Here is a 13,755-nt window from a genome sequence, read left to right on the forward strand (position 1 = left end):
CCCTCTGCTACACCTTATCTCATCCGCTGAGATGCTTCTAACTCATCATGTTTCCTTGGGCTTTCCTGTTCTCCTTCACATCCTGTAAATTTACCTTGTACTCAGCATTAAACATTGTTCCTCTGCATGATGGAGGACTGAACAACATACACTAAAATGCTTGTAACAGCACCTCTACAAAATATCTGTATAATTAATTAATGAAAGCTCATTACTTATGCAAATATGTAGGTCAAGACCAGCATCAATAATGAATACACCATGCCTCTACTGTTAGCTTTATGTATACTTTATATAGATACACGTAATGTACAACGTGACCAATAGCTTTTACAGAGAATATAAAAGTTAATATGAGCCCTGCAGGGCCGTAGAAGATAATATTCTGCCCTGACCACAAGGCTTTTTAAATTATTTTAAAATCACATAGAAAACTACTGGTTTTATAGTTTTTTGACATCATCATCAATGATAGAATTATCATCATCATCATCACTGATAAAACTTCACTATAGTCATCATTAACATCAAACATCATTATCTTTATAATCTTTATCATCATTGAAAATACAACCATCGTTCTCTCACTAGTCATGGCTTTTTAAACAGCATCGTCACAGTTATTGATCACTGTTATAATCATCATCCTCATCTTCATCATCTGTTTTTTTATGATTATGTTTAAGGCTTTTGCAAAGAAGACCCCAAACATCAGCTGATGCAAACTTGTGCCTGTAGGCTCACACACGTTACACAGAGTGTGCATACTACAACAAAGAGACCAGAAACCTATACATTTATATACATACATAACTTAAGCATACATTGTTGAACAATTACTGGAAGTATTAAACTGTTTCACAAATGAAAATAAATACAGAAATGATAAGTTGGTTATATTCATATGTACTTTGAAAGAAGAACACAAAAGCAAGCAAGGATTTTTAGGATTACAAACTAAATGCAAACAGGATCACAACAACACGTGGACCTTCACTCACATACTGTAGGTCATGGACGAGAAACGAAAAGCTTAGTTGGACTGGTACCCTATTGGGCCAATACACAGACACAAATAAAACATACCCAGTAGACTGAAAAGGTTTTCCATAAAGAAAGTGTTTTTGTCTAAACTGTAATCCTTAAGATTCACGGTAAACAATCTGAAATAAGAAATGAATGATGTAAAAATATTTAAAATGAATGGATTTAGGTGTAAGCAACTGGGTCTGTGAATGCATGTAACCCATGAAAAGAAAAGGAAATATGAATATGCGCTAAAAATAAACATACAATATTACCATATAGTTAGTTGGTTCATAGTAGGGGGCAGTAGTAATTCTTTATGGTAGTAGCCACCTGCAATAAAACAGAGGGAAGACCAAGAAGAAGCAACAGCTAATGAAGAAGACCATAGACATATAAAGAGTAGATGCCGCATTGGCTGCTGGGGTGCAAGAAATACGGCCGCCATCTTGGTCCGGTCATCCTACCCATGATCCTACCTGTAAACGTAAACTGAAGCAGCAGAGACTTCAAGATGCCAGAGCATTGTGCGGCAGAATACCTATCATACATCACATATATCACATAACAGAATATTCTATACTGTTAAGCCCACTATGAATATTAAAATACGCCAAACCATGTGTCCTGTATCATACCTACATGTATGACATTTGCAGAGAAAAAACCCTGCATGAAAAACAGTTTAGTATTCAGCGAGTTATGATTGATTAAATGCGCTGACACTGAATTGCGCCTGCCAAACAGATTACACTGAGTGGAGCGGGTGACAGGGCCAAGATGTCTATGAAGAAGACTCAGTAAGCAGCTAGCTAACTAGCCTTTACCACAATGTGTGGCTTCTACTTTTAAAAAAATCTTACGTTGCTAGTTAGGGAGTTTCGTGGATTTTGTAGAAAACACAGTTTTTGTCGACAATGTGCAGCTGCTTCAATGCAGCAATTTAGATTTGATTGGCCACAGAGTAAATAGTTGCAGATACACAAAGAGGCCACACAAGGAGTGTTTGCAATCATAACAAAGAGTGAACCCTAGACCTGCTCTTTTGGTAAATTGTCTTGAGGTAATGTTTGATATGAATTGCCACTATACAAAAAAGATGGAATGATTGATAGACCGAAAAAAGGTACGGAAGAGTCAACAAAACAACCAAGATGCGAAATCTTAAGGATTACAAGTTTGAGTTCAAAAAGCAAGTTTCATCTTAAGCCTCAGAAAAAGCTTCTTTCCTACTTAACTAAAACAAAAAAAGTATGCACGTTTCAAAAATTCTCTGCTCCACGCACCGATAAATGAAATCAGCCCAGCTGACTTCAGAATGCTTTGTCAGGAACCCACATGTTAGCCAGCACTGTTTTCTGAGGTCACTCTGATCAGGGCTTCAGTCATGGCACCTGTCGAGAAGAATTCAGCTTCAGAGTGAGATGACGACGTGATCCAGGTGATGTGTCCACGCACCACCTCCCATATGTTTCTTCCTAAACTGCATTCACACACATGTTGACCGCACATCTGAACTCTGACTTTGAATGTCTTTCTTCATAAAGCACAGTGGAGGGAACGCTTGACATATGCACCCATACTGCAATTTCTGTGTGCACTGATAGCATGCTCACTGCTGCATACACACACATACAACACAAACATATTGGTCTATAGTAACCCACATGCATGCATGTGCACCTGAAACATGGCAGTTGTGCTTTAAAAAGACCTAGAAACATGTAATGACGATGAGAGGGGGAGGTAGGGGGTGTGTGTGAGATGGCAGAAAACAAACCAGCTGGTTGGTTGTTCATGTTTCGCTCCATGCATGTCCACATATCTGAGCTTCCTGAAGCTATGCTGTCACCCCTGTGTAGTGTGTGACGTCTACCCCAACAACTGCACAGGACTTGTGAACAGTCCTGGAGAGAAAGTGAGGTTTGTCTTCATCAGTGAAGTCTTTTCCGTAGTTGACAATAATTTCTGTAGTCAAACAGAAACTCAGTGTGTGGTTTATGAGTTTATGAGTTGAAGGACAGGAAGATGGAGGGGCTGGAGGTTGAGAAGATCGTCCCTCTTCACTTCTTGTTGGCGATGCGTCTCTTCCTGGTGGCCAGCATGTCATAGAAGGGGTCTCTGCTGATGCTTGCCCTAGAGAAGAAACCAATCACAGGACAGCCATGAAATAAATAATAAGGCCACATGAGAGGAGGGTCTCAAGCATCTTTGATATGGAAATGTAGGCACATTTATACAAACCCCTGCCTAACTAGATCAAAAAAAAGAACAAAGTTTGTGCAGTGACCTAGTTTGGTTTCCATGGTTTCTGAAGAGGAACCCCCTCCCGCTCCCAAGTTTTTCCTTGGTACTCCAGTTTTCTGGAACCTCCTCCAGAACTCTTCCAAGCATGTAGTAAAACACACAAACATACCAACTATCCCACCTGCTTTTGTGAAGTTTCATATATCTGAGGAACAGATATAGTTCCAGATCAGTCAAGTGCATTCATTCACTCGGCCTTATTTTAGAGCGATGCAAAGGCAGCGTACAATAAGAGCGTGTGAGTCAGGAAGCCATTCGGGCTCTACTGAGGAGCCCAGTTTCACGGCTGCTAAATCCTGTTAGCACCAGCACAAAGCAAGAAGAGGCTCAACCCCCCACTGCGGATATCTCTGATTCCCTTTACAACGCCACGCACTGAAGAATGAGGCTGTGTATGATGACTATCCCGCTCTTTAATGCTGCTCATTGTCATTTTGCACAACCCAATTTCAAGAAACAAAAACTCCATTGTGGAGGGATCAAATCCAAGCACGGCTGGAGTGACTTATACAGAATAACACTTCCACCATTTTTGTCCTTAAGAATGTGCTAAAACCAAATGTATTCAAAAAGAAATATTAACTGTGCATACCCATCCTTTTCCCTTTACAAACACAGTGCTGAAATTTATGAGGAGAAATAGTCTACTTCCTCCACTAGCCCAGTTGGTCCACCATCATCTAGATCTGTGTGTTTGTGACTAAAGATCAGAAGGAAGAGCACTGCCTCTGTGATCATCTCTACTTTACAAGAAGGGGAAAATCATGATTTCCATAAAATGCCTTTTATCTCCCCAGACCTTAAGTCCTCTTGGACCCCTCTGGTAAAGCACAAGCTGTGGCTCGTTAGCCTCCCTGGCTACAAATACACTGGCCAAGTTTGGAGCTTCCCTTCCTGGATGGGTTTGCTGGCTCACCTTGGGGTGCTATAAGCGGTGACTAATCCTCCATCATTTCCCCAGTGAGTACTCTCTGGGAGTATGGAGTGAGGGGGAGGAGGGGGAGGAGGGGGAGGGATTGCACTATATTTCAGTATACAAGTGTTCTGTTCTGCTGAGCCAACTCTCTTTGACATTGCACCATCTTTATGCAGGCGATTACAGAGCAACATTTAGGTCACTGACAGAAATGCTATTATTACTGAGAGCTACAGTGTGGAGTGAATCTAAGGGAATAAAAAAACACACATTTGTTGTCTGTTGTAGTATTTAAATAAATGATTGTAAAAACAACAAAAAAAATACTTTTTTTTCTTTTCAACCCACAACTGTGTAAGTCTCTTGAACACTGTTTTCAATGCTCATTGTTGAGGCAATTTAGAAGGAAAAAATATTTATTGTATTACCCACATTGGATCGCGTCAGCTTGGAGAACTAGATCAGAAGCTAGGCTATCAACCACAGCAGATGAGGTCAGCTCTGCCACACAATTTATCTAATTTTAACAAACTCCAACGCAAATACTAATGTCGGAGTAGGTTTAAGCTCTATTTGAAAATTTGGAAATGAAGTCATGAAGTCTTTCCGACATGCAACAAGTTTTAGTTTTAACTTTCAAAGTCATCCCACAACTTTCATGCTTGTTTCAGAACCATGTCATTAAATAAGAAACATTTAAGATACAAAATTAAAACCTCTTAATACTTACTAGATTGCAATACTTCAGGAAGTGAATAAATGCCAACAAGTGAACTTTTGAAGGGACAGTTCAAAATCTGGGGGAACTTTAGGTAGTCTTGCTATGAGTCGTGTGTGAAGATTGGTATAATTTTCATGTCTGTCTGTTGAATATTTGAAAATATAGCTAACAGTAAGACTTGGAACAAAGGAAACAGCTGGCTCTATTTTATTAACTGATTTATTTCTTTACCAGGCATAGAAAGTTGATATTTAACTTTGAATTTGTGAGATAACTTGTAGATGCTTCAAGTTCTAACACAACCGTCTTAGATAACTGTTGGGAACAAAAAATGAATACATATGGTTCAAACTTTTGCTCTGTGTGTACTTGTGAGGAGTCTTACTTTATGGATTTAATCCACTCCTCTTTCTCCTCCGGCGTGGGCGCTGATATCCTGTACACCACATGGTTTCCCTCAACTACACGGCCATCTGCCTCTGTCTTGCAGGCTTTGATCACCTGGCCCTTGTGATTGGGGTTATAAAGCTCAAAGCAGTTCTGCAGAACAGACAAAAAGCATGGCGTCTGTGATACTGCAACATAGTTAGATATAAACGTGACATACACACAATAACAGAGGGGAAAATATACATGATATGTAATCAAATGGTGAGGTCTTTAATGGGGCAACACTCACAGGTTTCCTAGGTTCCTCCACCTCCCTGATGCTGAGATTCTCCAGAGGGATGATCCCACGAGGCTCCTTGTCCTAAAGGAGAGAGGGGTGAGAAAGATAAACATGAGAGGAGGGAGAAAAACAACTGAGAAGCCAAAATAGAAAGTAAGAGAGAGAGAGAGAGAGAGAGGGGAATGGATGGAAAAGTAAGAGCTAGGCAAACAAGACAGAAAATAGATCAGGAAAGTGGCAAATAGAAATTGTCCCCCACCCCCTGCTTTCTCTCCTGCACACTGCTCTTTAGCAAAACAGATAATGTGTTTGTGAGGCAGTCAGACCAGAGGACAGGACATAATGATAGTGTCCTGAAGGATAATACCAGGGCTGAGAGAGGACATTGCTGATGTGGCAGATAGCTGGGACACAGAGGCACTAAAAAAAAACCTCAACAACAAACATTAAGACATTGTCGTAATCAAAGTGACACGGTTAGTCAAACACAAGAACACATCTGGACACCAACTGTCATAAAGGAAAAAATATGGAAGAATGAGCTCTCTTAATTGCCATACAAGGTCCATCCAAGTCTTTTTTTTTCCACGAATGCCAATGTTCAAGGGAAATCATAACCACAACTGATGACAAGACATCTATTTGCTGAGCAGTAGTCCCAATGGATAAAAACAGCTTTTGTGCTAATACTAGGATGAACACAGCAAACGAGTGAAAGGAAACAGATCAGGAAATGTTAAAGCTTTAACAGCATTAGGCCAACTGACTTGGTAAAGAGTAAAACTCCCAAACTGCATGGTGCAATGAGTTCAGGAAATAACATTTGATTGCTAATGAATGACATTCAAATCATCGTCTCAGTAAGACACTCACTGTTGTGTATTCAAAGTAGTAGAGGCAGTTGTCGGTCAGGATGAACCACCTCCTCTTCCAGGTTTTCACTCGGCCCCCTGACAGGAAGAGACAGAGGAGACAGGAAGTGTCACAAAAGGTCACAGTGACAGACCGGCTGTCTCCCATCAGGAAAAAGAGTTGGGATGTGACACTCATTTACAAAACCAACCCACATCCACAGAGTCATCCTATTCTTGTGGGTCTTGATATACAGATATTAGGTGTAGTATCAAATGAATATTTGGTGCTAACTCAGAGCTCCAGGCTACACGAAAAAGACTTGAATCATGCCATTTTCATCAGATGAACATGTCTCTTCATTAGTTAACTGCTTTAATTCAATAACCTGTGCAACAAAGGCTGCTCTTCATCAACCACATGAGCATGTCATGTGATTATTAGTGACATACGTTCAAAATTAAGATCCTCTATGATCCCTACATGCTATGAAAAGTCAATTAGTATTCAGTTTGTTGGATTTGAAGTTCATGACAGTTTGCCAAAGTAGTTATTATCTGTTCAGTCCTTTGAGAAAGCTGCAAAATGCTGCATAATCTTATATTTTGAAATAAATGTATGAACGCAGTCTGACACAAGCTGCTTGTAAATCCACTTTCAACTCAAAAAACAAATCCACAGCCAGAGTGTTTCTGCTGAGAATTGTCTTATTATCATCTTGCGACTGAGTTAATGATTCTGTTGTTTCAGGCTTTTTCTCTCTAAGAGTGCACTCTAAAAACAATAAGAGATCCTCTATGCTGCTGATCTGATTAAAGAAGGTGCAACACACGGGGAAAAGGCAATTTGAAAAGGAAAAAGCTGTAGGACTTCCAAATCTTTGTAGAACTGTGTTTCAAGTTAAAGGGGCTACATTTTCCCCACTGTGGATGGAGGTTGAGATGAAGCTTGCGGTTCATGAATGCTCAAATATGCAGGCAGGCCAGATAAAAGAAAATTCAGAATGTGATTACAATCAACCACCACTATCCCTCCTAACTTTGAGATCTGCTGAATTATGACTCACGCAGCTGATGAATTATTCCTGACTTAGCCTATTCATTTTTAAAAGGTAACAGGATAAAACCCTCAGAGGAGAGGTGCAAACAGAACTTGATAAGAACCCAACCTGGCACCCAAAGCCCCCCTAAAGGAACACACATGTAGACAGAGACATTAAAGCACAAAAACTAACACACACACACACACACACACACACACACACACACACACACACTTAACCCCAAAGCAAGTTCAACTCCTCACATGTTAACTTTTGCAAACTACATGCAAGAAAGCAAAGGGAAAAAGCTTGCGAAAATGTCCGACATGTTTGTTTGAGGCAGCATTCGGCCTCTGGCAGTGACTGCAGATTTGGAGGAAAGCGGAATATACTCCAAAGATGCTGAGAAAGCTCTTCTTGTGGAAGAAACATGTATGGTGTGTGGAGAAAAGCATGTTCAAAAACACAAAACATGATGACTTACATATAAACAACAGCAGTTGATGACATCCTGTGTGTGTGCTTTGACCTCACATTCCTGATTAGTTCCTCTCAACACTGACCATCCCTCACGGTCACAACACTTTTTTTTTTAACACAACACTCCCTGCTTCACGGCGCCTCATATCGGCCACACATTATTACAAGAGCTCGGGATTCCTTTACATTCCCTTACTCTGGCTATTGAATTAGCGTGGCCAAATTTCCGCTCAGCGCACAGAAAAGGCATTTATTCCTTCACATCCTCCAGGGTTTATTTTTGGAGAGTTAAATTAGAAATATTACAGTGAGAGCTGGTGCAGAGAAAGGCTCCGGGGATGAAGCGTATTGGAATGTAATCATGTTAGGTCTGTGAGCCACAATGGGGCTATTTTGCATTCATACTAGTTTGATGAGACAACAGAGATGCTGCCCAGAGTCGGAGGAATGGGCAGGTCAAAGCCAGTGTGTGTATGTGTATGAACATAGTAATAAACTTGATCACCTGCAGAGAGTTTGCTCCTTGACCTTTGACAAACTATTTAAAAGCTACTAAACAGTTTTATGTTCTGTAATAAATCAACCTCTAACAACAATTAAAAGTGTTGGGACCAAAAGCCATTGAATAAAAGGTGCTGAGATGTGCCTGAGCAGCAGGAGAAGATGTTTTTAATGTGGTGTAAATTACAGAGCGAGGAGGCGAGGGGCCAAATCAGAAACATGTGTACATAAACAGGAACAAATGGTCTAACAGCAGAATTAGGACCAAAAACTGTATTACCTCACTGGGAAAGCATACAAAACAATCCAATCCCTGGAGCGCGCACACACGCACACACACACACACGCACACAGATACACATAAACTCAAACGGAACAAATAATTACAGACTGTTCCTTCCCAAACTGCATTAAGGGGATTTTCACAAGTCTAAGTCTGGATCTGTTAACTATGCACACACACACACAAACAACTGTCCTGCACCATTTTTCACACATTAAACAGTTTGTCTAAGATCTGATTGTATTGCGACAAAATGCACCATCTACATATTCTGCACTATGAATATATGAGCCTTCTCCAGCTTGTGTAATAAGATGACATGAGAAATAAATGCATGGAACATGTTTTCTTGATGGCTGGTGATTCTTTTTACACATATGACAAAGAAGAGTCTGCTAATGATGGTTTACTGGTTCACATGTTGAAAAGGTTACAATCTGGGTACTTTAAAGAGCTATAAAAAGTCAGCTCACAGTTGGTATGGCATTGATGAAGAACTTCAGATAGTTTTTAGGACTGAATGACTGAATAAGTGAATGCAAACTTTAATCTTCTAAGAGAAACTGTTTTTGCAGGTATCAACAACCCTACAGGAAGGATCATCATAAACTGCTGCTGCCAGGCTGAAACCTCATATCTCAAAAACTACAGCTTTTCCGGAAGATACATAAAAAAACCTGTGTTTCTTAAATAACAAAACACTTAACAGGATTCAGTTACATGCTCTTTTAATGCTTTTCATTTCTTAAATTTTATAATGCCCACTGACGGGCACTAAGGGTGACCAAAAGCATAAAGTTTTGAGGGGAAATAAAGAAATGTAGCTCTAGCGAAAGTTCAGACAGGAAGACTTTTAAAGCAATCACAGCAGTTGTTTAACTCTCCTCTCCCTCATTCAATAGCTCACCCGCTTCCAGCTGCATGCCCCGGATCTCACATTGGTTAATCAGCGGCGGCCGTCATCCAATAGTTCAGTGGCATGCCCTTCTCATCAGCCTATCAACTTTCTGCTGTCTTTTTAAATGTGTCTCTTTCTCCAGCTAGTTCCTTCTAACCCCTCCACCTCCCCATCTCCACCTGGTCTCTGCAAGTCTTCAATTCCTAGAATTCCTCAAGCCCCACCACCAGTGTCTGGACTCTAGGGGGATTTCTTCTGCTGCCAAATTCACACATCCTACGCTTACAAAATGATCCACATAGAGTCCTTATGCCAAAGATTTCTGTCAAGTTTCATTATTCATTAAGTTGTAATAAATAACCTTTAATCTTCAAACTGTGTCTCTCCTGATTGAAAATATGGAGAGCAGAAACATAAAACATAAAACAAAGTCATTAAAAACACATAATCAAAGCTTCAAGTAGTCACATCTGAGGGATATCAAATGAAAAATTAAATAAAGTGCTGAGTGCCAAAGTTCTGACTGTGCTAACAGAGCAATGCTGCATAGGTGGAAGATGGAGCCAATTAAATAAAATAAAGGAATCATAATAAACTGCTTCTTGAATTTCTTATGGCCTGAGGAGAGACACGTTGCAAACACAGGTATTGTGTAAAACACTAAAGCAGATAGATATTGAAATTGTGAGCTATGGCTAACATGAACCCTTTAATATAATAACTCACTTCTTAAAAGTATGGTAATGCTGAACAATGTAGTCACACACTGCATATTTTTCTTATATGGAACAGGCCCAGAGGAGTTTTGATGCATCCAGCCATCAGACTTGGGGGTAACATAAATTTAAGTCCAGAAAATCTAACCTTAATCTGTCACACACTGTGACAGCTCAACACGTACATTATTTCATTTTCAACATTTCAATTTTTCTACAACAAATTTATTTTTCCTTCTCATGAGAAAGCATAAGAAACATCAACTCTCTCTCAAGTTCTCGCTCAGCTGGGAGAATATAGCCACAGTTGTAGTTGCGAGAAAAAGCGTGAGAGTAACCAAATCAAGTCATCATCCAGAATGTCTGAGATTCCGCCAGCAGGGGAATGTACGGAGACACACACTAACCTAATTTTAGCAGCCAGCCTTCTCTGTCTGGATTGAAAAACGTGTGCGTCAGGTCGTTCCCATCATCCTCTGGGATCTTAAAGGGTTCGCTCTTGATGCTGTCGTATAGATTCTGCACAGACAGAGGGAGCAAAAAAAGAAGAGACGTTATGGAAACTGCAGTTGAGCATGAAGACACTTCTATATGGCTCTAAACACTGAACCCAGGCTTTAGAGAAACGGTGCGTTAAAGAAGACAGATTCTGTTTCAGTATGTCAGAATGAGAAACAATGATTCATACTCTGGTGACTCTGCGATCTTTAATAAAGTGTCTTTTGAAACTTAGCTAAGGGCACTTTGGTAGTGACATCAGCCTACCGAATTTGGGTACATGAACTTTTTTAATGTGTTGTTCATGAGAGATCACGGAAGATCATTAGTATCGGTATCTGGGGAGGAGACTTAAATCAGCTGAGCCGCAGATGTCTCAATTAGTGAAGCGTGACTCTTTCTTGCATGGTGGAAAAACATCCTACAGGTTTCTTTTTTGGGTCTAAATCACAAAACAGCAGTACTTTTCCCCTTCAGTTGTCAAAGCAGCACCTATAAATGCTTCCCACACAATATTTCAAATAGAGCTGATACATTTGTCACAGCTAACAAACTAATAAAGTCACAGCACTCACCCTGAGTAGCTCCTCTGGGAGGTCTCCCCCCTCATTGATCCCTCTGTTCATGGAGATGAAGCGCTCCACAGGGGGTTTGTCTCTGACGTTGGGATTGTGCAGACTCGTGTTCAGCATAATGATGGCGAAGGATAAGACATAGCAGGTATCTGTGGAGGCAGTTACAGAGTGTCACAGGGAAACATGAAATACAGCACAACCAGAAGCGTTGTGTGTGGGTGGGTGTTAGAAGTTGTTTTCTTGCTTTGAGCATATGTAAGTGACACATCAGACAGTTTCTATACATTTTGAGTATAATGCAAGTTTTTCATAATAATTTAGTTGTCCTGAGTTGTGTTTTTAAACTCTTTTGATGACCTGGCCCCTCACAGCTGATATAAGGCAGCCTATGTAAGTGCCCTGGTTCACATTTGTTGAGCTGCTGTTGCTGACATGTTGATGTCTGAGGGCTGCCGTTGATTGTGTTTGTTGTTTTTTTGTCATTTTTGTTCACATCTATCTTTGCAGGCCCTTTTTCATTTTTGAAATCCCATATTTAGAATTCATTTTTGGGGGGATTTTCGCCTTTATTCAACAAGACACCTCTGTAAAAAAGGGAAATCTGGTGAGTAAAGAGAGGGGGTTGACATGCGGCACAGGGTTGGGATTGACAGTCAAACCAGGAACTGCTGCGACGAGGACTGTAGCCTTTGTAAATCTGTCGCACACTTTAGACACAAGGCCAAACTCCACTGATTTGCCATTCTGGGATAAATACAATTGTCTCAATCTGAATCTAAATTATTACACAGATGATTAAAACTGTTGATTTTTCTGACTTTTATTGGGATACTATAATATAATAGCGATAAGAAGACTGTATCTGGATCATGTAACTGTCCATATATACAACATTTTTAACAGTTTAAAACATTTTTAAGAAACAATTAAACATTTTCTTCCTCAAGTCTCATGTACATGTTTCTAAAGAGGCCACAGTGTGTGCTGTTGAAGGTGTCCCTAATTCATTTGAGTAGGTAATATGATGGCAGCTCAAATTAATCAATCCACTGATTTTCATCATCAAATTTAGAACTCTGTCCACTAAAAAAGACTCTAATCAACAAAAAGCATCATGTTTTGGGAAACACATTTGTAACCTTCCAACACTGTTACAGTTAAGTCCCCGCAGTCATGAACACACACATACATACAAAACCATGATCCACTGCTCCTGTGACTCCACATCATAATTCCTACAAACCATCCACCAGCCCCTGTCTGAGTCCCGTGTCCCTTTATTTATGACCAGAGCGCCCCGGTCCTTGGAGATGACCAATAACTAAGTCTGGGTGTGTCACCACTGCGCCACATCAATATTCATGACCTGAGCTGTCACCTGTGTCCTCCTCAGCTCGGTTAACATAAGAGCAGCACACAGTGTGCGACTGGCTAAGACTGCACTAATGACCACTATTGAACACTGATCAATTTCATTATCACTGCTGGAGACACGTGAAGTGATTACTCTGTGATTAGTAAGCAGGCTGCTGACCAGGGTGGGAAACTGTGAAGTATACAGACTGTTATTCCAATCAAGTCAGGCAAAGAATGAGACAACAAAGCTCCATTAAAGCATCAAATTCTCTGAAAGTAGTCAGACAGAGCTTGTGTTCTTTAGTGTTTTGGGAAATCCACAAAAACGTGGCCATGAGTGGAAGATTAATACCCTGAGCAGGTCCAGCTGTCTGCTTTGGTAAGACAGACAGTCAGAAGCATTAATGTGACTGGTCCATAGTATCTGTCCTGGACTGTCTCACTGAGTCTGACTCGTAAATATACTGCTGTGTTAGGAGTTTGTGAGTGTGTGCATGTGTGTGTGGTTGTGGTACCTGTGGACTGGAAGACGCCAGGATTGCATTGGCAGTACCTAGAGGCGAAGGCCTCCATCATTCGATCAATCTTCTGAGCCTCGCCAGGAAGTCTGAAGCTCCACAGAAACTGCCTGCAACGGCACAAACACAGAGAGAACAGTCTTAATGACGGATCCATCCACCCATTATCTACACTGTTCAGTCCATACAGGGTTGCAAGGGTGCTGGTCCTGGAGCCAATCCAAGCTGCCATTGGGCAAGAGATAGGCAGGGTTCCTACTCTTTTCCAAAGATCATTTTCCAGGACATTTTCAGTGAAGTTTTGAACTCTCTCAGAGATTTAAAAAAGTTTTAAACTGTCTTCCTGCATGGCGATGTCTATTGTGATCAGCGATGTCTACAACGTGCAGTTTCTGT

The 13,755-nt window shown here is 40.6% G+C and overlaps 1 protein-coding gene across 1 annotated transcript in view; it reads right to left on the minus strand.

Moving 5' to 3' along the window:
* Nucleotides 1–268: 268 nt before the first annotated feature.
* The window catches only part of LOC117832846 (cytohesin-3-like), a 47,586-nt gene continuing 34,099 nt past the window's right edge, over nt 269–13,755 (minus strand). Inside the window, exons 7-13 of the mRNA XM_034712144.1 lie at nt 13,357–13,469; nt 11,486–11,634; nt 10,820–10,931; nt 6,514–6,590; nt 5,650–5,721; nt 5,356–5,510; nt 269–3,162 (exon numbers count right to left, since the gene is read on the minus strand). Coding sequence (XP_034568035.1) covers nt 3,090–3,162; nt 5,356–5,510; nt 5,650–5,721; nt 6,514–6,590; nt 10,820–10,931; nt 11,486–11,634; nt 13,357–13,469 — 751 coding nt within the window. The 3' untranslated portion in view covers nt 269–3,089. The remainder of the gene's footprint in view (nt 3,163–5,355; nt 5,511–5,649; nt 5,722–6,513; nt 6,591–10,819; nt 10,932–11,485; nt 11,635–13,356; nt 13,470–13,755) is intronic.

This window comes from Notolabrus celidotus, chromosome 20 (assembly GCF_009762535.1).
Source record: "Notolabrus celidotus isolate fNotCel1 chromosome 20, fNotCel1.pri, whole genome shotgun sequence".
NCBI lineage: Eukaryota > Metazoa > Chordata > Actinopteri > Labriformes > Labridae > Notolabrus > Notolabrus celidotus.